This window comes from Penicillium bovifimosum, assembly GCF_028826915.1.
Source record: "Penicillium bovifimosum strain IBT 22155 chromosome Unknown utg000001l_segment0_segment0, whole genome shotgun sequence".
NCBI lineage: Eukaryota > Fungi > Ascomycota > Eurotiomycetes > Eurotiales > Aspergillaceae > Penicillium > Penicillium bovifimosum.
The window spans coordinates 1,570,210-1,597,481 of record NW_026622710.1 but is presented as its reverse complement, the minus strand read 5'-3'; the positions used below and the strand labels follow the sequence as shown (position 1 = coordinate 1,597,481).

Sequence of the window (27,272 nt, the reverse complement as noted above, 5' to 3'; positions counted from 1 at the left end):
AGAAGGGTTTCTGGTTGGACAAGAGACAGAAGAAAAGAGACTCGTCGTTATCTTTATGAGTGACTCGAGTCCGGGTTGAGGACCGGCCCACAAACCCTAAGAACAAATTCCAACTTCGAAAGGACGTTGCTCAGTGGCGATTGGGTGAGTGGATGCGGTCAACCCTCGGACTGTACCGACTGATGCGAGAAAGCGAGCCAACATCGTGCTTGCCATCACAGCAGGCACGGACATTCTCAAGCCGAGCTTGTTCTTGTGCTTCGACCACGTGTCGGAGATCATCGGCACTTGCCTGCCCATGAAGACTTTCATCATGGACACTAGGAGCTTGCCCATGTCGTCCCTTTAAGCTTGCGATGGACCCACGAATCGAACTGGAGATGGTGCTTAGTCGTGACGATGAGCGTTGGCCGTCAGGAATTTGCAAAGACGAGTTTGGTACAGGTGAGCTGAGCGCCGGTGATGCACGTCCGCCATGGGTGCCAACGGATCGCATGGACATCGCCGAGGCCGCTCGCTGTTGCTTGGGCGCATTGCGAGCGGTGCGACTGTTATGGGACGAGAAGGACATCCGTGCTGTCTGGCGAGAACCAGACCGGAAGCTAGGAGGATTGAACTCATTGATGTCATCGAGCGTCACGCTGTTGTCGTCACCGGTGTCGGGTGACTCTCTCACAAGAAGGTAAGACAGGGCATTGAACCATGTCTCGTGCCTCTGACTCGTCGCAGCTGTGAACCGCACACGTCGCCCGGGACTGACGACCTCCAAGCTCCGACAGTGAAGACCAGGAGGATACGGGTTGTCATCAGCAACCACTCGTACAGCCTCGATGGGAACACTCTTGGTGCGAAGCTCGGTCTTTCCAGCGGTCTGTGGATCCTGCGAGCTCCAATACAGCGTACGAGTGTACGGGTGCACCCAGAAGTACCGTCGGTGCCGGGTGGTGGACATGTCGGCTGAGCCAGTCTTGCGCGTGTACTTCCAAAGGAACTCGCCGATCATCGTCTGGGTGATTGCCTGGATCATGCGCGGATCCGTATTAGGTCCGTAGCCCTGAGGCATGGGGCCAGGGCCAGCATGAGGGTTCATATTGAAACGCTCCTCGAGCTCGGACGCGAAAGACGACACGGAGGATCGTCGAGACATCTGGCTGGCACTTCCTCTTCTCATTCTGGCCTGTGAAGAACCAGTTCTCGATGAGGCAGTACGAACGGCATGTTCGCTTGGCGTGATTGGGCGCTGGGAGTTCATGCGATAGGCAGAAGCAGGTGCCAACGGAGGCCCCATCACAGAGGTTGGAGACGGTGGGGCCACGTCGATTGACTTCTTCTCGGCCGCAGTGATAGCCTCCCGGTGATCCTGAGGAAGTGGGGGGTGAGCGCTGGTGCCAGAGGTATGGCTGGTAGCGCTGGGAGGTCGGCGGTTGTTTGGCGTGGTTGACTTCACACTCTGAATTTGTGAAAGACGTGGCCGAGACTGAGCCTTGGGTGTCGCATACGTAGTGACACCGGCAATCTCCCGTGATTCGTCCGTCACCTCGCTGTCAGAAGATAGTGGACGCGAGGACCCACGATCCATAAGGATCTGGTCTATTTGGTTGGAAGACAGAATTGTCTGAGATCCTTGATCCATGCTCACCGAACTAGACTGCTGTCTAGCGGAACGAGAAATGGCGTTGCCGGAGATATCGTTCAAGGCCAGCCCAGCAGCGAGCTGATCGCTGTGCATTGTACTGGTGTGGCCAAGAGCGACGCTGGTAGGCTCGTCTTCGTGAACGATCACGCCGGTCCTTGCAGCCTTGGACTCTGTTGCCTCGGTCTGGGTGGATAGGTCTGCCACCGTAGGAATCGCAAATGGCAGGGACTTCACTGGGTTGGTCTGGACAGAACGCACAGGGGATAGTGACAACGCTGGAGCAGACACAACCAGGGGTTTCGGAACAACAGGCTCCGTGTATGCTGGATCGAGGCAAGAGATCGTCAGCTCTGGTATGTCTCGCTCACGTTCAACGTGCTTAATCACATCAACGTATTGGATCACAGGTGGCTCCGGCTCAGGAAGAGTGGCCTTCACTGGCGCAGTGGATTCGGTGGTGATAGAGGAGAAGGCCAATTCAGGGACCTCGCGCTCACGCTCAACGTGCTTGATAACGTCGACGTACTCAATGATCGGCTCCGGTTTGGCAAGTGTGGCGTGGGCAGGAGGTGTGGATTGGGTGGTGATGGAAGAGATGGTCAGTTCGGGCACCTCGCGCTCGCGCTCAACGTGCTTGATCACATCCACGTGTTTGATGATAGGCTCCGGGACAGCAAGGGTCGCCTGTACTGGAGACGTGCATATGTGGTTGATGGAGGACAGAGCCAACTCAGGAATCTCACGCTCACGCTCAACGTATTTAATCACATCCACGTATTTGACGACAGGCTCAGGTTCAGGGACAGTCTCTTTGATTGCCTGGACAGGCGTTGTCGATTGGGCAGTGACAGGCGAGAAGCTCAACTCAGGCACTCCACGCTCACGTTCCACGTGCTTAATCACATCGACGTACTTGACCACAGGCTCCGGCACAGCAAGGGTTGCCGGGACGGGGGCAGTGGTTTGAGTAGTAATGGAGGAGAAGGTCAGCTCGGGTACCTCCGGCTCGCGTTCCACGTATTTGATAACATCAACATGCTTGATTATTGGCTCAGGTACGGCGAGCGTTGGTTGCATGGGGCTGCTGATTTGTGATGAAATCGAAGATATCGTCATTTCCGGCACTTCCGGTGTAGGCAGCACATGCTTCACAGGTGTAGTGATGCCCCCGGTCATGTAGGAAACGCTCAAATCAGGCATCTTAGGTACGCGAGGTGTTGTCTCCTGCGAATGGACGTCCGCGATGCCCATCTCCGGTAGAACGGATTGAGCATTGGCAATTTGCTGCTGACCTTGCGCTGAAGAATCGTCCCAGGGCATATTTGGCGGGGTAGGGACATTCGCGAGGTGATCACCATCCACAGAAGAGTGCTTGAGTGGAGTTGCCTTTGTTTCCTCGTTGATGTCTTCATCGGATTGTTGGGAGGTCGCGAGAACGTGCGAGGCTGCAGCTCCTGCAGCAGCACCGGCCGCCCCGGCAACAATACCAGCACCGATAGGAGAGGTAGACTCCCAAGGTTCCGTCATAACACCAGAGTCCACCATTGCGGGCTTTGGCGGTATATCCAACATTACATCTGAGGGTCTTCGTGAGTTCGAAGTAGGCTCCATACGCGGTGTGGAAGTCTGGGAAGTCGCTTCCTCATCTTCAGTGCTTTCAAACTCTCCAAGTTCGGCAAAGAGGCTCTGGCCCTCTTGAGCTGCCACCGGTGGCCCAAAGCTGGGTGCTGGGGATTCGCGTGAACTTGAAGGTCGACTGTTAGATGCAAAGGTGGCCTCTCCAGATGGACGAATGCGTCTCGAAACGCTGCGCTTGGATTTGACACGGGGGCGAGAGATATACGATTGGCTTGGAGAGCCGAACACTCTATCATACTCCTCTTCATCAGAAGATACGGAGGCAGTGCTTTGATATGAGGTGCGATTGCGGGATTTGGCCATGGCCAGGGAAGAAGGAACTCGGCTACGAGGAGTTGTCTGAACGCTGTTTTCGGTTTCGGTCAGATCCGCCGAGTCACTGCTGTCATCCGCCATACTCTCCACGCCAGTCTGGAATGCTTCGCTCTCGGTTGCGGTTGCCCTTTCGTTCGCAGTCTCAAATCCAGTCTCAAATCCGTCTTCTGCTTCGGTGGCTGTCTGGTAGACGTCGCTAGGTCCATCAGGAGACTCTGAGCCAGGGCGGCCTCTCGTGGATACCGCCTTCAGGGTGCGGGTGGGACTTATCTGGCCAGCGTTGTCTTCCCAGTCGGTATCATGAAGCTCGACAAACGATTTCTCTTTGCGGCCTGCACCCAGAAGATCTGGACGTGGGGCCTTCCGTGAAGAATCCGTCTTTGTCTTCTGGCGTTTGCTGGATCCGTTTGGCACAGCACTCTCACGGCGACGTTGCTCAACCTCATCTCGAGCATCCTGCAGCATCCGCTTGAGCTCAATCTTTTCGGTCTTTTCGCGGTGAATGGTGCTCTTCAGGTTCTGGATCATGCGATGAGCATGACCCAGTGAGCTCTTCAAGGTTTCCGATTCAAGATGGCCGTGCCGAGGAGTAAACTTGTTGGGTGAGGGTGGCGGGGAACTTTCCGGTGTAATGTTGTCAGGCTCGTTGCCCTCATCATCATATGGGATCTCCCGAGTACCTTGGCCTTCATGGTCCCGAAGTCGCATCGCAACCGCCTTGGCAAGTTCTTGGTTTTGAGAAGTCATTTCAAGAAGCTTTTTCTGAAGTGCAGCCTTCTCTGCATCACCAGAAGTCAGATTTCGCCGCAAGAGGTGAATCTCTGCATCATTGGCTTTTTGTGTAAGGCTGTGGTCTTCAAGTAGTCTCGCGTTGACCTGCTTTAACTCCTCCAACTCCCGCTCCACGGCGTTCTTCTCCGCATTAGATGTGGTTATGGTGCTACTGAGACGCTGTTCGCGTTCAGCAGCGTCCCTGACAGCCGCCATCAACTCATGTGCCTGGGTCTCGAGAGCCCAATTCTCATCCTTATAACGTTGCTCACTGTCATCGAGCGCCCTGATTCTTTGTGCATAACCTTCTGCCTCTATCTCAAGCCGCGATTTTTCCAAATTCACAAGCTTGAGTGTCTCGTCCCGTTCTGCAAGAAGGGCTTGCAGCTGGCGGACCTGAGCTAAAAGCGAAGTCGAAATTTCAGTCGCAAACTCGATATCGTGAACACGGTTTGATGGTTGATTGCGTTGCTTGCGAGACGGAACGCTAACTTTGCTAGGGGAATTCGTCGCTTGACTGGCGAACAAAGCGGGGGTTAAAGGTGACTATTAGAATAAGCCATTAGCTTGGCTGGAATTGGACCGGAGTTGGGCACAAAACTTCGGCGATACCTTCTGATCGAAAGATGGGGTTCCTGGAGCATCGTCTGGGCCTCCGGCAAGACGTTTGGGTGCCAAAAAAGCACGCGCCGACTCACGGCCGATTTCATTATACTCCTTCTCCAGATCTGCAAGTTTGCGTCTCAGATCCGGGCCTATCTCACCTTCATCTTGCCGCAGCTCGACCTCCTTCAATTGCTCGGATAGCTGCTGCTGTTGTTCGATAAGGGCCGTTCCGAGCTTCGAGGCCTCTTCCAATCGGCGCTCCGTTTCTGCCAAATGCGCTTCAAGGGCTCGTTTGGCCTGGGCGGGTGAAGACGCATTGAGGCTATACAGCTGTGTATCAAAGGACGAGTATCGGTGGGAGTCGCGGGGAGCAGCTGGCCTCCCGGCATTCGCAACGAATGGGTCTTCCATAGACGCAAACGAATCGGTGGCTTCGGCGTTGGGTGTGGTCATAATCCGGGTTTCTGGGCTCTCAATCGGCGCCTGAATCCTCTGACTGGTGAGGATGCAGTTGCCGTTGAGATTTCGGGCACTCGCGCGTAAATATTTGTCGCGAGTCTAGACCGTGGGCATCCTCCGGAAATCGTGTCGCAGGATGCTTTTCTCCCTTGAGATATTTGCCGAGCCGACCAGCGACCAGAGGTTGTTGGTAATAACAACGTACTTAATGTCGATGCGATGGACGTGAGATGGCACACCGTCGAGAGGTGCGTTGAAGGAAAGAAGAGGGGGTGGAAGCCCAATCAATTAGAACAACAAACACCGAGGACCTTTGGACGAATCAGTGTGCTTCCGGCAGGATTGGCCAGACAAGCGCGTAGAGGTGTAACTAACCACAACAAAGTGCTCGGTATCTGTGCGATATTGACGCAAGCTGGTCAGACTTGGGTCTGATGAAAGGAAAGACAAAGGAAATATGAAAAACAAAAGGACAGCTAAGAAGAAAATGAATGAAAGGAAAAAGGGAGTGTAGGGAGTGATTGGACAGGTCAGTTTGGGTTGACTCGGGCGGGGGAGAGAAAAGAGAAGAGAAGAATGAGAGTCAGAGAACGTGCTATTATTATTGCCAATTGGCGCCGGTGTTTGAGATTCACGATCGATGATCAACCCCGGAAAAGAATGAATCTAAGATTGAGCTATATTCGTTGTTGACACTTGAATTGAACTGTTATTATCGCAACGCACTATATAAAGTATTGGACATGTCTGATTCGACGGGTTCCTGCTTCTTGTCTCGTCAGAATCAACGCGTCCCATGGAAGTGAGGAGGTGGGTTTGCATTGTTTGCATCATTTGTCAACAATGCAATTAGTCATTTGCGGAACGCCCCCGGGCCCGGCCAGCCCACTCGGTCATGGGAACCTTTGATCTTCTTCACGACATTGACCAGGCTCGTCGGCTTCAACAACTTACAACTACATTCGCACAACCTAAAGATTTACCCTCCAACCCGGCAATATGGGCGAAGAGACTGAAGTCGCAGACGCCGTGCCCCAGGTCGCATTCAAGAAGCGCTCCAAAGGCAAAGCCAACTTTCGCAAGAAGCCCGCGACGCCACCTCCTGCTTCTGATTCCGGTTCCGACTTTGAATCATCTGATGACGGCGAAGGGCGACGGATCAAAAGGCGGCGTAAAAATGCAGCTGTTACTGCATCATCTACAAATGCGACAAGGAACCGCACAGAACAAGAGCCTACAACTGCGGCTCCCGCCCCGTTGACCTCGAGCAACGATGCGACGAAACATTCCGACTGGTACGATGAGAACTTGACTGCCAAGAATCTATTAGGCACAACCCGGGCGAGACCAGCAGCTTCTACGGCAGAGCCGGACGGAACCTATAAGGGCGCGGCCAACTATCAATCTTTTATTCAGAAGAACCCCGATGCACCAGGGAAATTCGGTCCCATAAAGGCACCGACCAATGTGCGGACTGTGACCGTGACAGATTTTGCCCCCGATGTCTGCAAGGATTGGAAACAAACAGGCTACGTAAGTCATGCTCGTGCTCTTGAATATTTTGTACCACAGAGACTAACACCGTGAAAATAGTGTGGTTTTGGAGATTCTTGTAAATTCCTGCATTCGAGAGAGGCATACAAGCAAGGATGGGAATTGGATCGTGATTGGGAAATCAACACCAAGGGCAAGCAGTTGAGCGGGCGAGTGGTTTCACAACGAAAGGGCGCGGGCAAGACCGACGAAGATGACGAAGACGACGAAGATGAATTGTTAGAAAGTATCCCATTCGCCTGCCTCATTTGCCGGAAGCCTTATCGAGAACCCATCATCACAAAGTGCGGTCACTACTTCTGTGAATCCTGTGCCTTGCAGCGGTACCGGAAGAACCCGTCATGCGCTGCATGTGGTGAGGGAACTGGCGGTGTCTTCAACGTTGCAAAGAAACTGAATGCCCTGTTGAACAAGAAACGCGAGCGTGCGCGCAAGGCACGAGAGGAAGCAATAGCAAATGGTGAGGAGGTCAGCGATGAAGAGGAGGACGATGATAGTGACTAGTTAGCAAAGATATCCATGTATCATTATATGAAAATAAACGCAGCTGGACTGCAACGATTGTCTTCTTCGTCCATTGGAGCGCACTGTCCATATCAATGACAAAGTGATGCGCTGAGTGTACACGTGCGCTCAGTGGCAATTACGCGGTTTCTACCACCAATCAACTATCTCCAATAGTGTGCCTTGAGATTGAGAAAAATCACATCGTATGGTAGAAGGTGGTTCACTGGTTCAACAAAAGGAGTATGACTGATCGTAGACCAACTGATTCCCCTTGGTGTCGTGTATAACGTAGTAAGGTGGAGAATCACTCCAGGCATTGCGGCGGAGGCCATAGTTATGAGGACTCCCAAGAAGGGGCAGATGTGCGCCTCACAGAGATATTTCCCCTATTCAACCGCAACCAAGGCCCACGCTACCTACGACATGTGATCGATACCAAGGATCAACCCCAAGATTTTGAGATCTGCGTTGATTCTATGGAGATCAAACGAGCCAAGAAATTCCGGCTAATCATTCGGCACAGTTGCACACAGTCAATCAGCGCAGTGTCGACACGGATTATTCCAATCATTTTTTGCCGATGTAAGTGATGCACGTTGATGACAATGCGCATAGGCGTCATGATCCAATGGCTCGCTTGAAACCTTGGGTTCAAGCATCAAATATAAGTGAACCTCGATATACAATTACGGTTCAGATTCTGGTACGGTTGGATCTGTTCTTGAGACATTCGTCTTTACGTTCATCTTTCTCCTTTTCCCATGATCTTCATTGGAAATTCAATCCCATGCGACATGCGTCCACAAACATCATTAATTCCGCTGATCGGTCAGTCTGTGGGCCTCATTCTGTCACAGCCACACGCTGCCCGTACTACATATGGCGCTGCCTTCTAAGAACCCACATGTTGAACCCTAACCCCTCGAGGGCCCGTCTAACTATGAAACAGATCAGACCAAGGGGTCCGAATTGTTGAGATCCCCTCCTTCCTACCGAAGGAGGCTGTGCATCGACAAACACGATCAATGGGACCGATTACTGAAAATTATATCACTATCCTACTTCGGAGTCCAGGCTCAACTCGATGAAAACTGACCTGGCAAATCCACCTCGCTGAGATACAAACGTATATCAAGTGGGTTCATACGTGTGCCATACGTCAAAGGTCCAATGTAAGATTGGATTCCACCACGTGCATTCCGTGGTATGGGGAGGACACGCGTGGCGGGAAAGTGGATTCCAAATGATGGAGGACTACCTGTGACAGGTCGAATGACGTCGTGAAAAATGAGGGAAGGCCCTTTCCCAAGGTTCCCTTGCGTGGCCGTTAAGCCTTCTTTATTCCCGTCCATGGGTCTAGCGCAAACTTTAATTGAAAGGGGGCAAGCGCACCCCAGAGCCAAGCTTTTGCGGCCAACACTAGGGGCCCCTCTAAGCACACCCAAAGGGCCAAGACACGCCTAAACATGCCCCCGGCTCGAGACTAAGAGCGGCTCCCCTGAGCTAATCGCCTGCCGGTGGCCAATGATAACTAGGTTATGGCGAAGACATTCTGCAGTAACTTCGGGATTGACCTCCACTGGGTCATTAAAATGCTCCCTCTCAATTGAGTTCATGCGGGTCATTTCGAATGATACTACTCCGTACAGATCTTTTCTCTTCGAAGCTTTCCCCCCTGTCCTCTCTTTCATTCATGCTTCCTTCAAACGTATTGCACCTTCTTCTGATGGAACTATTGAAATCATCTTGCCTCACCCTTTCTCGAAGTCGTGTACAGACGCATCACTACTAAGGAGCAACATTTGCGCTCTTGTTTCATCGCATAGGTATATACACCGAAAAGTGTCTGCTCTGTTGAATTATACCTATCTCAATGGGGTTGGAATTGGTTATTTCGCATTCATAATCTCCCCTACGGCGTACCTATCAGCAAGAGCTGCCCTGGAGTTTCATACCTCCTGTTCACAATGAAAGGCGGACTCCGTATCGCCGGATTCTGCGTCGTATGTGTCCTTGTTTTCGCATTATATCTGCTTGAGGCACATCTTCAAGATCTCTGCAATCAGTATCGCGCTGGCGCATACATGATCGATTGGTTAGATCGGATTCACAATGGTGCCGCCTCGAACCCAGTCGGCGGCGTGACCACACAAGGCGATAAGGTGATTGTCATGGCCAGACTAGAAGAAGAGCCCACCGACTGGGTAGAACAACATCTTCCCGAGTGAGTACCCTGAAGTCCCATGGCCTCTTTTGAAGTACAAGTTCAACGGCTGACCCAGGTCTTTCCATCTTAACAGCTGGCAACGTGCAATCTACATTGTAAACCCTTCGCACGAAACACGCCAAAATGCCGATACCCTAACGATCCCCCTCAACAAAGGTCACGAGTCTATGGCCTATTTCACCTACATAATCAACAACTACCACAACCTCCCCTCAACCATCGCCTTCCTCCATGCCCACCGCGCAGGATTTCTCATGGCCTGGCACGTTGACGCGCCACTCCACGACAACGTGATAGCGATGCGCAACCTGCAACTTGATTTCGTTCAGCAAAATGGCTATGTCAATCTGCGCTGCAACTGGAACCCCGGCTGCAACGGTTCTCCTCATTACAACGGCCACGTCACCGAGCAGGCTTGGCAGGATGTGTTCGAAGACACGAGTACACCTCCTTTGAACCTTTCTTCTCCTACACAGCAGGAAATTGCAGGCCGGACTTATATCCGCAAGCCCGTTGAGATCGGCGCCGCTTGCTGCGCACAATTCGCTGTCTCGCGAGATCAGGTTCGGAGGCGTCCGTTGGAGGACTATATAAAGTTCCGCCAGTGGATCCTGGATACGGAATTGAGTGATGCCTCGTCCGGGAGGGTCATGGAGTATTTGTGGCATATCATTTTTGGTATGCAAGGTGTATAGTAAGTCATTGCCTATTACGTTCTGCTGGGATCTTTGGTTGACCTTCTTTCACAGCTGCCCCGACGAGCAATTATGTTATTGCCAAGTCTACGGACGCTGTTGAGTTCGCTCTTGGCTCGAGAATCTATCACCAATCTGGAGGCGTCCTCCAGGTGAATACTGTACATAGTATACTGGGCCTCATCGCGGTTTATTGTTGCACTGGCTTGCACATCCCGCTATGTCACCATATACATCTTGTCGCGTTACACATATCTTGGAGTATCCCGGAGATTTCCCAACCCACTATACTAGTTCTCTTTCTGTCGTTCAAGCGTTCCCTTTGAACATGTGCCATCCCTCCATCTTATAGACGACTTTCTGGGTAGTACTCAGAATATTCAAAACACATATCCTTTCCATTCGCCTTCCACCTCATCTGTCGTGCTCACACGATAGAAATACCGTAGGAATACTTATCGGAATACTGTAGTGATGCGGTATTCGAGTGAATACTGTTTTTGAGACTTCCATTTCAAAAATGCAGAGTGAGGCCGAATACCGTATTGTCCCAAATACTGCATCACTACGGTATTCCGAAATATAGGCGGGCGACATGGAGCATCAAATGAAGGTTACCTATTCAGTTCAATCTCTGGAATAGTTTCCAACTTTCTTCATCGATTGATTACCAGCACTTTTGTACCAATGTTGATCGATTTGCAACCTTTGACTATGTATGATAAGTAGAAAGCGGTAGGAGACACTCGTAACTCATGATTCGGGGCCTAGGTTGCGGTGGCCCTGTATGTATCACACATCACGATGACCCCAAGTAGGCTACAATGAGCTTCAGAACTTTTGCTCGAAGTACTGCTCGACTCGGTCTACGAGATCCGCCTTCCTTCCCGCGTTGGCACGGCCATGCATATGCAAGAACTCCTTCAGTACGGGCAAAGTAAGCTGCAAGCGAGTATCAGCATTTCTGTTTTCCTCCGAATACATTCAAGCACTTACCTTCGAAATGGTGCCTTGCTCGTAGAATCTCCTCATTTCTGCTTCTACCACAGAGGTGCCGCCCTCGACCTTCGCACGTTTCGATGGGTGGGCTGCCGCAGGCTCGGCCTTTGCCCCTCGCTTTACTAGCGTGGAAGTGGTGTCCCTCCCGCCAAACATATTGTTGGCCTGCAATTTCAGTTCATCTGCCCATTTGAGAATGTAATCGCCAGAGCGCTACAGTGAGGCAAAACCAGTCAGTATATTTCCCCTTGAGATCAGATGGCGGAAACACCAACCTTGTGGATTTGTCGGTATTTGGGCACAGTCTTGTCCTCCGGTGCTTCTGGGGCATCTTCATCCAAAGCAATAGCTTGCAAGATACGATAATGCCATTGGAGTGCTGTGAACTGATTAGTACTATTCCCAGCAAATCACAACGACAAATGCTCACAAGGGTTTGGATATTTTGAAGGCTCATAAATAGCTTTTGGAAGCTGCAGCTGTCGAATCACGTCCCGCATGGCATCATTCACGTGGTCTGCGGCCCGCTGAACAGTGCTCTCTGGGTTCTGACGCACGTCATCCGCGAAGGGAAGAGGTATGATCCACATGCCAGGTGGATACTTTTGCACGCCATTGTCGTCAACCTTCTCGGCCCCGGCGACCATAGCAGCTAAGGCCGGGGAGCCGTTCTTGCGGGGGATGAACCAAACCAATGCAAGTTTCTCAGAATCGAGGAGCTTCTGGTGCAATGCAGAAAAGACCCGTGTCGAGCCGATATAATCTTCTTCAGAGGGATAGATAAACGACGGATGTTTGACATTAGCCCAAATCGGGAGCGCGGATAGTGGCTTAAAGCCAATGATACGGATGACAGGGTCACCGAAGTTTCTCAGAGCCTGTTGTTCCTCGGCGGTAAAAGACACTTGTTCGCCACCAAATTTGTATGCCTTGCGGATAACAGTTTTTTCAACCGCCTGCGCTGTGTCATCGGAGGTTAGGGTTGTGACGCCTTTGGCAATTTGCGGGGTCTCGCCTCCTTGCCAGACGAAGCAACTCCGGGAGGGTTCTTGCTTTTTGAGGAGCAGATAGCCATTGACGGATATCTTAAAGCCGGGTCCGATTTCAAGTGGCACATTGGAAAATAACGACCGGCGAGGGACAGATCTTGAGTTGATGCTAGACAGTAGAGAGTTAAGTAATGAGAGCCCGTCGCCTTTAGCTGTCGCTGTGTTGGTGTCCGGTCTTAGGTATGCCGGGGCGTCTCCATCACTAGGCGAAGTCTTGTAGATGATGTCCTGTTGATCGTCAGTAAGATCCTTTACATCGCTGGAAGACTGGTAACTTGCGTCATAAAATTTGGAGGTGTCGAATTCGTGATCTGGTTGAGAGATGGGGAACAGCTCGATATTGACACCGAGATCATACAGATCTCTTGCTCGAACAGTTGCCGCGGACCGTAATGCTTTGTTGTCTGCGTGGGGATTATCGTTATCGGTCACGACAAACAGTCGTCGAGACAGGAAGTTCGGAGCCTTGGACGTAAAAATTTGATTCGCACAAAAAAGCACATTTGCCATCGAGACCGGCTCTTCTGATGCTTGCAAGACCTGATGTACTTCACTATCGCCATCTTCTGGAGATGCCAAGGATCGTAGTTGCTTGACTTCCAGGGCTGACGGGATATCAAGATCGGTGTACAGATAACAGTGGGGATATGAGAGATCTCCCCGGCTTTCCTCGCTTTCATCATAGAACTTGGATGATTTAGTTCCATAAAGCAAGACGCCAATCATATCATGAGGGTTGGAGATGATGCGCTGTTGCATCAAATGGTATGCACACTTCAAAGCTGCAGAGGCAGGCGATTCATCCCTATGTTTCTGAGGGTCAGGCGATGGACGGGGAGTCAGCATTGAGTTGCTAATGTCTATGGCAAAAAGCACGGCATCTTTGACTGATTTGAAGCTCTGTGAGGCAACAGTCAGCAAATTAATGACTAGAAGTATCTCTAATTGTAGATACTTACGGTCTGGTCAAGCTCCTCCTCTTCGTTATTGTCCTCCTCGTGCGAATAACTATCGTCGGCCATGGTTTCGAGCTAGAGAATAGTGAAAATATTGAAAGTTGCAGAAATAACAAGTTCAACATTTACATCATTGAGACGCGGTCCCTGACGCGGTTGACACGAAAGTCAGGTGACGCTGATGCCTGAAGTTGCTGACATCGCCTCGCCGTGATTGGTCGGGGCGGAAGCTAAGTGACACTGAGAACCCCAGTTTCACACGCTCCGAGGCACTGGACAAGTCAGACTGGAAGGCGGACAATTTCGAATTGGTTCATCTCCTTCAACTGACGCCTCGGGCTCATTCACTTTGATTTCCCGAGTACACTTTCGCCACCCCCACCATGGCATTCCGCGGTCCTTTCACGATACCCCGACAGTTGTTAACTGGGGCCACCTCTTTCGGAGCTCGGCCAACAATTAGCAGTCGATTGAGATGCATGACCGATCGACAAGGTCTCGCCACAGCGGTACCACCAGTCACACAAGATGCGACAGGGTCCAAGGGTCCTACTGCTATGGTCTTTATGAATATGGGTGGACCTTCCACGACAAACGAGGTGGAGGACTTCTTGAGCAGACTATTTGTACGTTTCAACAATTGCTCCAATGACCACGTTACTCTAGTATGCTGACAAAAAGCCATTATAGGCTGACGGTGACTTGATTCCCCTGGGACGCCTCCAACCTTACATCGGACCCCTCATTGCGCGCCGGAGAACCTCAAAGATTCAGAAGCAGTACTCGGATATTGGCGGCGGGTCGCCCATTCGGAAATGGTCCGAACACCAGTGTGAGGAAATGTGCAAGCTTCTGGATAAGATGTCTCCTGAAACCGCGCCGCATAAGCCTTACGTTGCCTTCCGCTATGCTGCCCCGTTGACCGAGACCATGTACCAACAACTCCTCGCCGATGGCTTTGGCAATGGCAAAGGAGGACGTGCCATTGCGTTTACACAATATCCTCAGTACTCTTGTTCAACAACTGGCAGCTCACTCAACGAGTTGTGGAAGTGGCGTAACCGTCTCGAGGGCAAGCGCGCTAATGGAGGGTCGGAGAAGGAAGGCACAATCCAGTGGAGCGTCATTGACCGGTGGCCAACTCACTCCGGTCTGGTCGAGGCTTTTGCGCAGAATATCGAAGCTCAACTCAAGACCTACCCGGAGGAGAAGCGAGACCAAGTCGTATTGCTATTCTCCGCGCATAGCTTGCCCATGAGTGTCGTCAACCGAGGTAGGCCGAGGCGACCCTAGGTTCCATTCAGAATGATGCTGAACAACTTCTCTTACAGGTGATCCCTACCCCTCCGAAGTGGCTGCGACCGTCCACGCTGTAATGCAGCGACTCAAGTTCCAAAACCCCTACCGCCTGTGCTGGCAATCTCAGGTGGGACCTAGTGCATGGCTCGGAGCCCAGACCAGCGATACTGTCCAGGAGTATGTGAAACGAGGACAGACGGATTTGATCCTGGTTCCCATCGCGTTCACAAGCGACCACATTGAGACCCTATACGAGCTTGATCAGGAGGTCATCCATGAAGCCAACAACCCAGGTGTCAAGCGTGCCGAGAGCTTGAACGGAAACCCTGTCTTCATTAAGGCACTTGCCGATATTGCCCACGAGCACCTACAGAAGGGAGAATTGTGTTCTCGCCAAATGACATTACGTTGCCAGGGTTGCACAAGCGAGCGATGCTTGGGCCAGAAGAAGTTCTTCGCTGGCCCGGAAAATGCTTCGATGGTGATTTAATCTTGGAAGCTGACTGGGGCTTACCTTGATTGTATACTTTGTTCAGAGTGGCGGACTTGAGTGGGTGTATCTATATAAATGGCTCTAAAAGGTGTTCACAGGCGTTGTCAAAGTATATATTCTGGGTTTAATATCAATCCACTTTCAACTCTTCCAGTGTAACCTACCATCAGACCAAACCAGTTAGGATGAAGTCTAGGTACCTAAGGATAAGTCAGGTGATTTTATCTTGCCCTCGGTCCAACCCCATAAGGTGAGGGGGTACTATCAATGCTAGCGTCACATGCATCGAATGATGACATCTCTACACAGTCAACCAACCTTGGAAGGATCCTGGGCCTAGCGTGTTCTCAGGCCGTCTGATGTGGTGCCTAGGACCAGGTAGGTACGTTCTTATATTAAGTCCCCAAAAAGCAAGAATAACACCAAAGTGATAGAAGCAACGCGCCAATAGCATCAAATTACCCCGGAACCCATTCGCCCCTGCGCCCTGTGGGGCTTCAATTCATAATCATTAATCAAGGACCTGCCTGCCAGCGCATCGGAGGTTTCGGGGTTAACGGCTGCCAATAATGGAACCCCGATAAGATTTCAAGCGAACTTCCAGTAATCTGCTAACATTCTCCCCCTCTTTCCTATGACATATGTGCAATTTGAAACCGCCGATTGACCAGGGCCAGACCTTATCCGGTACACACGATATAATAGACGGATCATTGTGAAGTCGGACGGGCCCGCATTCCAATTACAAATCAATCATGCACCGGTAGACAGCTTTCGAGATCGTGAATTATCGCCGATGTTGACGCCAGCTTCATCATGGAGAACGAAGAACTGTTTGCGCGTGAGCCCGAAGTTGACGCGCGCATGCGCGTCCGAGGCGCCCAAGCGACTGGTCCCATTGCAGATGTGACCGAGAACACGCCTTTGATCGCTGGGACCGATGGAGAATTGCATCGACTGCCCTATGACTTTACGGATCGGCCGCAATGGAGGAGGCCCAGTGTGAGTGACCTCAAGGCCGCGCCGAAGCTTCAGGAACAGCTGTCTAACCGTTCCTGCAACCATAACAGATCTGGTGGCTGATGCCGTTCGCCCTGATTTTCACCTTGGGTTTCGGCGGCATTGCCGTCCCCAAGATTAATCTGATCATGTCGCTTATTTGTCGAGATTATCTCGCCGAGAGAACCGCCCAAGATCCTGGGTTCACCTACCTTCCTGTCATATTCGGGGAGGACAACTCCCAGTGCCAGATTCCGCAGGTTCAGTCGCTAGTCGCCCAGTTCCAGCTCTACCTTAACCTTGTTGCGGGCATTATCTCGGCATTGGTGAGTCCCCGCCTCGGACACTTGTCTGACCGCTATGGAAGAACCAATATGATCGCGTGGTGTGCGTTGGGTGCTGTGTTTAACGAAGTTATCGCTGTAATCCTGGCTACATGGCCTGAGCGGCTCTCGGTCAATATGCTTCTGGTCGGATCGGTTATGGATGGATTAGGTGGATCATTTACAACCGCACAAGCTCTGATCCATTCATACGCCTCTGATTGTACGCCGATCGAGAAGCGCAGTGTGGCATTTGGCTTATTCCATGGTTCGCTGTTCTTTGGTATTGCTGCTGGACCTGGCGGGGCTGCCTGGCTGATCAAGCATGGGGGCACGCAGCTTGTTTTCTACATTGCGCTTACATTCCATGCCATTTTCTGTCTATCGGTGTACTTCATCGTCCCCGAATCGTTGTCCAAGGACCGACAGCTCGCTGCCCGCGAGAAGCACCGCGTAAAGAACGCGGATATGGAAGCCCCGAAGTGGTATTCCTGGCGCGTGTGGAACCCGATGAACCTGATTACACCCCTTGCGATTCTGATGCCCGCAGTCGGAAGGCCCAGTGTCTTGTTTCCCAATCGTCGCGGTGCCAGCTCGGCTCTACGTCGAAACATTGTGCTGTTGGCTGCGATTGATACCGCTATGTTTGGAGTCGCCATGGGCACAATGCAGATCATCATCATCTACGCTGAGTACATGTTCAAGTGGGGCAGCGTGGAATCCAGTATCTTTATTGCGGTCATCAACGTGGTTCGCGTTTTCAATCTTTTCCTCGTGCTCCCGATTATCTCTCGCCTTTTCCGCACTCCGTGCAAGGAGGATGGGATCATTCGTGGTTCAGACACGCTGGACGTTGTTTTAATACGAACTTCCATCATATTCGACATACTCGGATATGTTGGCTATGCCTTATCGAAAACACCATCCGTGATGGTGCTTTCTGGAGCCATTGCCTCTCTGGGTGGCATGGGGTCCGCGATCCTGCAGTCATCTCTCACCAAGCACGTGCCTCATGAACGCATTGGACAGATGCTTGGTGCCACTGGTCTTTTGCATGCACTTTCTCGAGTCGTCGCACCTACGGTGTTTAACCTAATATACAGTCTAACTGTTGCAGTTTTGCCCCAAACAGTGTTTGTGGCACTTGCAGCTGTCTTCGGCGTAGCGTTTCTAACGAGTCTGTTCATCAAGTCGCATGGTACGTTGATCTTGCAAAGTTCTCACATCACGTTTGCTAATTGTTGCTCCAGTCACTCTTGAAAGCGAAACCTCTGCGGATCTTAGGACGGAAGATGGCGATGGCGATGGCGAGCAAGACAGGCTCTTGCGATAGGCTGTTCTTTTCGATATACTCCGCTGCATTTTTCTTTTCTGCTTGCTTCTGCTCCACATGCTTCATATAGATACTGACGTACAATATTGATGTACAATGAATTTCTCATTCTCTTTCTTTCTCGCCAGATTATTGCGACGTTTCGTATCGTAGTCAAGAACCGAAGGTATAGCATATATCTCATGCCTTGAGAAGTTGAGATTAGAACAGCCTCAGAACATGAGGGAGAATAATGATATTGTCAGGGGAATTGTCAGGGGAAGATGTAGCCGGTCAGGTCTGAGGTTCCGTATGTTGGGACCCATGGTCGTATGACCGGGATCCGGCGAACGATACCAGCCAAACGCGCAAGTCGCTTTGCTTCCGCCGGAGAAAATGTCGTGGCTCCGAATTTACCCTATTTGATCAGCTTCAATTGCCTGTCCCTACACCCCATTGTGTCGTACAGCCCCTGCTTGATGCTGCATGCATTCGCCTGATCGGTCCAGCTCCTAGCCCTCGAAAAATTGAGGTGAGGCCACTCATGCACGACTGGTGAATGAACTCCGGCGCGCAACCGGCGCTCAGCACTTGCAAAATGCTCTCTCGCGCCGCAAACACCTCCTCCTCCATTCCTTCTCGAAATGCGCTCCGAGTTCTGCGCCAATTGGCCCTGGCCGGCTCAACGGTCGGCGGATTCTGCACGGTAGCAGCCCTCACATACGAAGCCCATCGCCGAGTCCGCATCGCCGAAAAAATCATCGAGACCAAACGAACGTTACATAGCACAGCACCAAATTACGATGCAACGTCTGCTGCAAAACGCCTCAAGGTGATGGTCGAGGCCGCAGAAGCAGGCGAATTCATGGGCATTGACTCTCTCAAATTGAGGAACCGGAACATACCCGACGGGCCCCAAGAGCCCCATGAGCCGGAAATTGAGAAAGACAAACCCAATCAAAAACCGAGCAAGCCCAAGCCCCTAGTCAGCCTGGAAAATCACCATGCTCGATCAAAACGCTCTCTCGGGCAATTCAACTACAAAGAAAGAATGGACTTCCCAGACTTTGCTCGAAACCATGCGGTCCGGGCTCGTGAGAAAAAGGAGGCCGAAGTTGCGGGAGAGTCTGGCAGAGTTCCCTTCGATGTCGAGATTCGCAGATTACTTGCCCAAGAGCGGGAGATTACGGCCGCGAATCTGTTCCTGGCGCACACTCGGACTACAACTGCCATCTCATGGGAACGCAGAGAGCTTGCATGTCTCGTATTCACTGCCAATTGCATCAAAGGAAATCTTTTCGTTGCTCGGACTTTGTTCAATCGCATTGACCGAGTCAGCATGGTCTCGAATGAGATGTGGGCCACGCTGATGCATTTACTTGCGAAAGAAGGTCACATTGACTCTGTGGGTGTTATATATGAGAAGTACAGGAATATCTTCACTGTTCCAACACATCTGTTGGAGGTCGTTCTTCGATGCCTGCTTGAGTCCAAACGGTTGGACTCGGCCAAGGGCCTCTTCTTCCAGCGCTTCGAGGATGACCGTGACTGCGGTTTATGTGGCGCCTATCTTGATTGTTTGTGGAGGAAGACTAAAAGCATCGAATTGTTGTATTCTCAGCTTGATCTCATCCTCAAACGTCTCGAACAGCTTGATCGGAAACCCACCGAAAAGCTGTTCAACCCAATCGTAAAGGCCATGGTAGAGACGGGTCGAGCCGAAGAAGCCGAAGCCATGGTCAAGGCGATGCCCACTCGCTATGGGGTCCAGCCTGGATGTCGGACCATTGGCATGATCATTTACAGCAGAGCGCTGAATTGCGAGTGGGACAGGGTCATGGACGGCATGCGTGCGATGCACGAGCACGGTTACACCGATTCAAAGAGAGATTTCTCTATCGTCTTCGACCGCATCTTCTTGGAATATTACCCAACCCACACGGGCGAGCAAATCCTCGATTTTGTCACTTCTTGCATCAATGACTTCGATATGAGACCCGACAAGGTACTCCACCGACACATCCTTGAAGCAATCATTGAGAGGGGCACTGAAGATATGATCATGACTATCATGGACATGGCCACAGTGCAACAATGGAATACTGGAATCAATGATGCGTTCATCAAGTCCCTCGTGAAAAGTCGAAAAATCGCAATGACTGACAACCCCGTGGGAATCTGGCGCCTGAAACAAGCTGCCAAACACCGACAAGAGCATATAACTTCATCCCGGCGCATTCTTGGATCTAGTGCTGAGAATTGGGCATTGCGGGGAGAGAAAATTGCCCCGATCCACCTCCCCGCCGAGCAAACCTTCCCTCGAACAGTGAGAGAGATGGTAGCTACGAAGAACGCCAATTTATATGTTGCACTCCACAAGCGAATGGAGCACTCGATCAACATGGGTAAGCACACAGATGCTTTGAGAATTTACGATCACGCTGTCGGGGGCGGTTACATTGTCCGACCACTTCATCTGACGTTGGCTGTAATCGCCGCAATCTTGAGTTGCAAGGTTACAGGCCTGGCGAACGCCCGGCGCTTGATCACTTCCGAATGGGATCACTGGAAGAAAGACCGTGCTGTTCGTTTCTCCAAACGGTTCACTTCATGGACTCCCATCTTCTTCCAGCGAGTTATGAAGGTGGACCCAGCAGCAGTTGGACGCGGGGGTCTGATCAAGATGGCAATGTTTGAATACTACAACATCTGTGCCAACGAACACGATCTTTCCGTCAAGCATCATTGCGCCACTTCTTTCAGTGGCTATCTGATTAGGCGTGGGACGCCAGAACTTGCCGTCGATCTTCTCACAACAATCTACCAATCTCGGTGGCGGCTGTCTCATGGCTTTGACCAGGTACTGTTGAAGATGTTGCTGCGTGCTTTCGCTGAGCTTCACAATCTGAAGGGTGCCTGGTGGTGTATAATGACTGTCCTCTCGCGGGCCGAGCACATCAACCAAGACTTTGTCGTGGAAGCCACCTCCCAGTTATACACCTTGGAAAAGAAGCTCATCGCATCTGCATCTTACGAGACTGAGGAGCAGCTTTCAATACTCCGGCGAACCGTCGAGGTGCTAGAAGCCAAGTCCCAGGGAGATTCGCACTGGTCAAGCATCAGTGTCGACCCGGGGAAGAAACGATTAAGACGTTCCAACCCCAAACCCCCTCAGAAACAACATCTACTGCCTACCACGAGGCTGGAGGAGCTCATCACGAATTTCGATGAGGAGTGGGAGCTGGATCAATTGCTCAACCGCAGGAAATTCAATCCTTCCGACCATGCCAGATGGTGGGCTGAGTCTACACTCGCCAAACTGCACTCCCAGCTTCCAGAGGATCCCAATTATCCATGGTTTGAGCCAGAAACTTGGGATGGTTATTATGTGCCTGAGAAGTACCCATCGGAGTATCACCTTGAGTTTTCACCTGTGGAGGACTGTGAAGACTGAGAGCACTTTGAACGTGGATAATGAATGTAAATATAAAAATGTACAATAGACTTCAACTAAGCTCATACGCACATACGTCAACTTCATAATTTATCCGACCAGCCAATAGTCAGGTTGCACAAAAGTCGCCGTGATGTCTCGTGCTGCGTAGAACTGAGAAGGCGGAGAGTAGTTGCTTTCACATGTCACGCCACCCCTTTCCCTTCTTCTGCCAAAAAAAAACATCAGCCCATACACACTGCCAATCGACTTTTCCTTAAATCCAGTGATCAGCCCGATAATGGTCCTGTCTTCGTTGTGTCCACTTTGACAACAATTACTCTATTCAACCCCGCGAAAATGGCCACCATGCTCAACGGCCACGCCCAATCCCCAGCCGCCCAACGCCGCATTGAACACCACGAAGCAGACGTCGTTATTGTCGGTGCAGGAGTCTTGGGCTGTGCACTTGCAGTCACACTCGGAAGACAAGGGCGCAGTGTAATTCTGCTAGAAAAGTCATTGGAGGAGCCCAATCGCATTGTCGGTGAACTGCTCCAACCGGGCGGTGTCCAGGCTCTGGAGCAACTAGGATTGCGAGATTGCCTGGAGGGAATTGATGGAATTGACGTAAAGGGATATTGGGTCTCATACTTTGGCGAGCCGGTTCTCCTAGAATACCCCAAGTCCACCCCAACGTCACCCACACCGTTGGGACGAGCCTTCCACCATGGTCGATTCGTGATGAAGCTCCGGGAAGCAGCTTTGGCCTGTCCTAATGTCACTGTGGTCGAGACCAAGGTAACTGGTCTTGTCACATCGTCACATACCCAGGAAGTGCTTGGAGTCGAGTGTGTGACCAAGGAGTTGAAGGATTGCTACTTCGCCCAGCTCACCGTGGCCGCCGACGGCTACAACTCCGAATTCCGAAAACAACACCACCAATATAGCCCGAAAAGACGGTCAAAGTTCTATGGTCTGGAGCTTATCGATGCCAAACTCCCTGAACCGAATACTGGCCATGTCCTCCTTAGCGAAAACCCGCCTGTGCTTATGTACCAGATTGGCACGCACGAAACTCGAATCCTTATCGACATTCCGGATAATCTTCCTCTGGCTTCGGTGAAAAATGGCGGTGTTAAGGGTTATTTGAGAAACACTATTCTGCCCCAGATTCCAGAAGGCGCCCGGCAGTCATTCTCCGATGCGCTGGAGCAGGGCCAACTAAGGTCAATGCCGAACTCGTTCCTGCCTGCTTCGGTCAACAAGACACCAGGCTTGATGATTCTGGGAGATGCGCTCAACATGCGGCATCCTCTCACCGGAGGAGGTATGACGGTGGCGCTCAGTGATGTCGTTTATATCCGCGAACTGCTCAGCCCGGAGAATGTGCCCAGCTTTTCCGACACGGGTCTTGTCCTCGAACAGCTCGCGATCTTCCACTGGAGGCGAAAGAACTCTTCATCTGTCATCAACATCCTCGCACAAGCTCTATATGCACTGTTCGCCGCAGATGGTATGTCTCTTCCTTCCTACCCCAACAACCCCTACCCGCTCAAGAGCCGATAGCTGACTTGTCCCTGAACAGATGAAAGCCTCCGAGCTCTGCAGCGTGGCTGTTTCCGCTATTTCCAGATCGGACCAGTCAATGGTCCCGTTGGACTGTTAGCTGGACTAATCAAGCAACCTCTCGTCCTCGTCAGCCACTTCTTCTCCGTCGCTTTCCTAGCCATCTGGATGGTCCTAAGCGACCTCCCCTTGACCAGGATCTTCCTCTTCCCCTACTACGCCTTCATGATCCTCTACACAGCCTGTATCGTCATCGTCCCATACATCTGGTCCGAAGTTTGGTGTTGATGCGACCCGACTCGATTGCGGTTCTTCCATTTCCCCTCCAAAAGCGACTAGAGGGGCCAGCATATCCTTATATTTTCTTCCTGGTGAACATACTTGTCGATGCCATCTCGCCAATACCTTCTGTTCTTAATATCCATTCGGCCGGCTGACCAACGCCTTTATGTGATTTAATTCTCCGGCATGCCGACGCTCTGCATACACTACGATATGTGCTGCAGGTGCAATCTGTACTATATACCATTATTCCATAAGCCATATCATCTTGAAGATGAATGATGCAATGTCAATACATTCCGAACGAACTTGAACGCTTTCAATGTTTCCTCCGCAAATGCTATATACAATACCCTAAACCAAGTATTGCAACGACGCCAACGACACATGCTCTATAGACATAATGTCCATCACATCCGTCATATCCCTCCTTCCCAGCATATCATAGCATTCTCCATATAGACACTTCAATCTCCTATTCTCCCTTACCTAGACACACCTGCATTAGGCATATACAAACACACAGCCACTACCTATACCTAGGTCACTCTATATAGAGGATTTCCTCTGCCAGGGGGCTTTCTTATATAACCTGCCGCCGGCCCGCCGCTTTTATAAGGGCGCTCAGAGTCAGGCTAGGCTCACTGAGTATATTTCAGTCCGGACTCCAGGTCACTGAGCTGCCCAGAGCCATCACGTGATAATCACTGTTGGCATACTGTGTACTCCGCTGATTGAGGATCTCAACGCTGCCCAACCGATGGTGAACGTCGCGAAGGACGCTCATGAGATCCTCAATCAGCGGAGTACACAGTATGCCACGGACTTGGGGGGAACATCGGCATTCAGCCAGCATGTACCTCAAGTGAAAGTCAAGTGACTCATTGTCACGATCAAAAACAGAATAAAATTGTTGTATCAATTTACGAGAATACTAAAGCTGAAGAATGAAAAGAAAGGAAGGAAAAGCGGGGCACGGCCTCAACTAAAATATCAGCCCGGCAGAATCGCAACTCTCCGCCTAGGCTTAGACCGTCTGTCGGATTATGGAGTCACGGTTACACTCATCCATGGATTAGGTATTCACAATGATCACTTTGTTCAACTAAGTAAAAACACCAAAGTCAGAGTAAGAGCTTCACAATCTGGCGGGGCCGGGGTCAGACAATAATTACTAGCATACAACAAAAATTTAGATCATGTGACAGCAAGTTCGGCGAACACATTCATATACCCCAGTATCAGGTCACCTGACAGGTTTTGGTATAATACATGTAATCCAGCAAAGTTTTGCTGGTAACATTTCATAACCGTAATTCCGTCCACCACAACAACAACTCTTTCCATTTCTGTTGCAAGTTTTTTTTTCCTTGACAACCTCACCTTTTTGTTACTTGACAATGGCAACTCGAAGCTCAAACAGAAATCGGGAGTTTTCCCCTGCTAGGTACAGTGGCGTACTGGCGTCTAGTATCAGTCTTCCTATTGCTGTACCACCACCGCCGCTAGCCGAGACCGAACCAGGCGTCCCACATTCCAAACCCCCACCGCCATTGACCAATGGCAATGATGACGGCTCCGTCTCCACCTCGAAGAGCTCTTGCCGTTCGTCACCAACTCCATCTCAAACTCGAAGTGACCAAAATACCTTCACAATGAGAGACGAGAGAGACATACTAGATCTGTACGCAACCGACTACAAACCTGTTTGGGCTGCAGGAATTGAATTCCCCGGTGCCATTCCAGAAGAGATATCACAGTATCTGTATGAGGATGGCGAGCAGGTCTCCTTGTTCATCGGACCGTTGTCAAGCCTTTTTTGGCTTGAGGGGGTGGAAGAGCTCGAAGAGCTCATTCGCGATCCCGCATATGTTCTTACAGATGAGTACCGTTCGATCCCACAGGGTTCTCCGCGTCTTTGGATTGTTTCCATTTTGTTTGAAGAAGGGAAGATACCAGCAACATTCATGGACAAGATCTATGAAGAACCTGTCCGACGCCAGACTTCCGTGATTTCTTATGCCAGCTCTATTCCCCCGAATCTCACAACAACTCCTACTCAAAACAGCTAGATCCGGGCTCTTATTCTTATCCAAGGAGCGGGATCGTCTCTGTCGACCCGGCGTGGTTGTGGCTTTTGCTTTTGATATTATTTCCTCTTGTCAGGAAACAGGGTTCATGTGATATCCAGAAGCTCACTATCCTCAGACTAACTGGGTATCCCCTAGTTATTTCCCAATTAGAAGCTTGGCAACGGAATCATAACTACAACAAGAATATTGGGTTTCCTTGTTAGGCTGTTAGCAAAGGCCGATCTTTAGAATGGGATCTGTTATTCTGGCTCGTTTGTTCAACCCCCTCCCCGGAAAGCTTCCGGGCTCCGGCTGGCCCAGATGCGCTTCCGAGATCAGGATGCTCGCCAGGACTGGGAGCGGCCCGCGGGCGTAAATGAATTAAATCCGCTAACTCCGATTATGCCGTCACCACCTGCAATATAAAAGCTCTCCAAGTATCAACATGAATGCATGAGCAACCGATTCCGTTTGTCCCCAGCCTTTCCCATCCCTAACATGTGTGCAAATATTCTCATCACTGGTGCTTCCGGCTACATGTACGTGGAACATCTTCCTCTAAAGAAAATGAATACTAACCTAGTTCTTATGTAGCGGAGGGTCTATTGTTACAGAAATTTGGAGCCGCAAAAGTGAATTTGCGAAGGCCGTGCAGATTCATGCTGCGGTGCGCTCCCAAGAACAAGCTGAGAGTTTCTCGGAACGGGATATTCGCATCGCACAATTAGATCTCGGTGATAAGTCTGCTGTGGTAAATTATGTACTTTCAAATGACAGTCCGTCTACCCTCCCCATCAATGTCTCGGATCTCTGTGATTTCATGACCGGCTAGATTTGCTGATTATCTCCGGACTTAGTTGATCTGGTTATCAACAATGCAACTTCGATAGATCCGAATGTCGCGCTGAACCTCATAGTGGCCCTGAAAGAGCAGCGTGAGGCTACGGGAAAAGAATCTTACTACGTTCACGTGAGTCCGCGGTCCTTCATTATCATTCTCAGCATTAACCATTTCATACAGACGACCGGGCTATCTGCATTCGACGAGAACACGAATTGGCCATTCGGAGAAGTGAAAGACACAGATCCAGTTTATGACCTCGAAAGAAAGTCTGCAGACACGTACATCGTTCGACAAGTCGACACTTTTGTCGTTCAACAACTGAAAGCGGCCGGCGTGACCGGGTTCTTGATATTCCCACCGACCATTCGTACGTCATCGAGGATCCGGAAGGATTTATTTTGTTTCTCAGTACCTGCTAACAATGCATTAGACGGAAGAGGTTCTGGAACATGGAACCAGCTCTCGCCACGGATACCAGCCCTTGTCAAAGCTAGCATCAAATACGAGCAGGTCTACAGATTTGCCGAAAATCGAGTAAGTTTCTATCAAATGCAATAGAGCGTAAGCCTCTGACAAAAATTAATCGTGCACCTGGGACAGATCGCGACCTTAGCGCATATATCAGACGTAGCAGGGTTTTATGCTCAACTCCTCGAGGCAATTCTTCGAGGTGAGCAGCTCCCAACCGGCGAAGATGGTTACTATTTCCTCGTCTCACATGTCGTGCCATGGTGGGAAATTTTGGACCGGCTTGCGGCGAGATTACATTCTCGTGGTCTGGTCACATCAGCATCAACTAAAACGTGGCCCTCCGATGAGATGGCGGCTGAGTCCGTGGGCGTTCCGGTTAAATTCGCTTATAGTATGTGGAATTCTAGGTAAGTTGGCATGCGGTCTATAATATGATAGAGTCACTATACTGATGGCCGAGAACCAAGTCCCAAAGTACTGTGCGAGAAAAAGGATCTTGTCGGATGGAAACCGATTTGGAACAAGGAGAGCTTCTTGGAAAGACTGGATGATGAGATAGATGACTTTTTGGAACTGGGTATGCCAAAGAGTAGCCTTCTGGATTCGCTGAAGCCCAAACCCGGCAACTGAAACGAGCGAAGAAAGGCCAAGCTTGGGAAGGTGCTCCAAAATGCGTATATAGCTGGTGAAGAATAATTGCGCAAATGATGAAATGAGTTATTTGCATACATCTTCAAATTTCCAGTAATTTCTAGGTATTGTA

At 50.8% G+C, this 27,272-nt stretch overlaps 10 protein-coding genes across 10 annotated transcripts; 8 read left to right on the top strand and 2 right to left on the bottom strand.

The window, feature by feature from the left end:
* Positions 1 to 130: 130 nt before the first annotated feature.
* On the bottom strand, positions 131 to 5,419 carry N7515_000605 (putative nuclear migration protein (ApsA); the record flags this gene model as incomplete). Its single annotated transcript, XM_056661349.1, has 2 exons — positions 131 to 4,906; positions 4,973 to 5,419. 2 exons carry the CDS (start codon positions 5,417 to 5,419, stop codon positions 131 to 133), a joined length of 5,223 nt encoding a protein of 1,740 aa, XP_056526515.1.
* Positions 5,420 to 6,424: 1,005 nt separating this feature from the next.
* On the top strand, positions 6,425 to 7,483 carry N7515_000604 (U2-type spliceosomal complex subunit CWC24; the record flags this gene model as incomplete). Its single annotated transcript, XM_056661348.1, has 2 exons — positions 6,425 to 6,958; positions 7,019 to 7,483. 2 exons carry the CDS (start codon positions 6,425 to 6,427, stop codon positions 7,481 to 7,483), a joined length of 999 nt encoding a protein of 332 aa, XP_056526514.1.
* A 1,970-nt stretch (positions 7,484 to 9,453) lies between these two features.
* Positions 9,454 to 10,511, top strand: N7515_000603 (DUF3431 domain-containing protein; the record flags this gene model as incomplete). Its single annotated transcript, XM_056661347.1, has 3 exons — positions 9,454 to 9,710; positions 9,769 to 10,407; positions 10,463 to 10,511. 3 exons carry the CDS (start codon positions 9,454 to 9,456, stop codon positions 10,509 to 10,511), a joined length of 945 nt encoding a protein of 314 aa, XP_056526513.1.
* Positions 10,512 to 11,239: 728 nt separating this feature from the next.
* akuA (uncharacterized protein) lies at positions 11,240 to 13,478 on the bottom strand (the record flags this gene model as incomplete). The annotated part of the gene is made up of 5 exons (XM_056661346.1): positions 11,240 to 11,350; positions 11,405 to 11,620; positions 11,683 to 11,786; positions 11,838 to 13,356; positions 13,416 to 13,478. 5 exons carry the CDS (start codon positions 13,476 to 13,478, stop codon positions 11,240 to 11,242), a joined length of 2,013 nt encoding a protein of 670 aa, XP_056526512.1.
* Positions 13,479 to 13,795: 317 nt separating this feature from the next.
* Positions 13,796 to 15,201, top strand: N7515_000601 (ferrochelatase HEM15; the record flags this gene model as incomplete). Its single annotated transcript, XM_056661345.1, has 3 exons — positions 13,796 to 14,038; positions 14,103 to 14,685; positions 14,744 to 15,201. The coding sequence occupies 3 exons, from the start codon at positions 13,796 to 13,798 to the stop codon at positions 15,199 to 15,201; spliced, it is 1,284 nt and encodes a 427-aa protein (XP_056526511.1).
* Positions 15,202 to 16,020: 819 nt separating this feature from the next.
* Positions 16,021 to 17,859, top strand: N7515_000600 (putative tetracycline-efflux transporter; the record flags this gene model as incomplete). Its single annotated transcript, XM_056661344.1, has 3 exons — positions 16,021 to 16,206; positions 16,275 to 17,724; positions 17,777 to 17,859. The coding sequence occupies 3 exons, from the start codon at positions 16,021 to 16,023 to the stop codon at positions 17,857 to 17,859; spliced, it is 1,719 nt and encodes a 572-aa protein (XP_056526510.1).
* A 577-nt stretch (positions 17,860 to 18,436) lies between these two features.
* N7515_000599 (pentatricopeptide repeat protein) lies at positions 18,437 to 21,292 on the top strand (the record flags this gene model as incomplete). The annotated part of the gene is made up of 1 exon (XM_056661343.1): positions 18,437 to 21,292. The coding sequence occupies one exon, from the start codon at positions 18,437 to 18,439 to the stop codon at positions 21,290 to 21,292; it is 2,856 nt and encodes a 951-aa protein (XP_056526509.1).
* A 339-nt stretch (positions 21,293 to 21,631) lies between these two features.
* erg1 (squalene monooxygenase erg1) lies at positions 21,632 to 23,128 on the top strand (the record flags this gene model as incomplete). The annotated part of the gene is made up of 2 exons (XM_056661342.1): positions 21,632 to 22,787; positions 22,860 to 23,128. The coding sequence occupies 2 exons, from the start codon at positions 21,632 to 21,634 to the stop codon at positions 23,126 to 23,128; spliced, it is 1,425 nt and encodes a 474-aa protein (XP_056526508.1).
* A 1,394-nt stretch (positions 23,129 to 24,522) lies between these two features.
* Positions 24,523 to 25,194, top strand: N7515_000597 (uncharacterized protein; the record flags this gene model as incomplete). The annotated part of the gene is made up of 1 exon (XM_056661341.1): positions 24,523 to 25,194. The coding sequence occupies one exon, from the start codon at positions 24,523 to 24,525 to the stop codon at positions 25,192 to 25,194; it is 672 nt and encodes a 223-aa protein (XP_056526507.1).
* A 498-nt stretch (positions 25,195 to 25,692) lies between these two features.
* Positions 25,693 to 27,139, top strand: N7515_000596 (uncharacterized protein; the record flags this gene model as incomplete). The annotated part of the gene is made up of 7 exons (XM_056661340.1): positions 25,693 to 25,733; positions 25,789 to 26,006; positions 26,052 to 26,164; positions 26,216 to 26,405; positions 26,469 to 26,572; positions 26,639 to 26,916; positions 26,977 to 27,139. 7 exons carry the CDS (start codon positions 25,693 to 25,695, stop codon positions 27,137 to 27,139), a joined length of 1,107 nt encoding a protein of 368 aa, XP_056526506.1.
* Between the last annotated feature and the right edge of the window lie 133 nt (positions 27,140 to 27,272).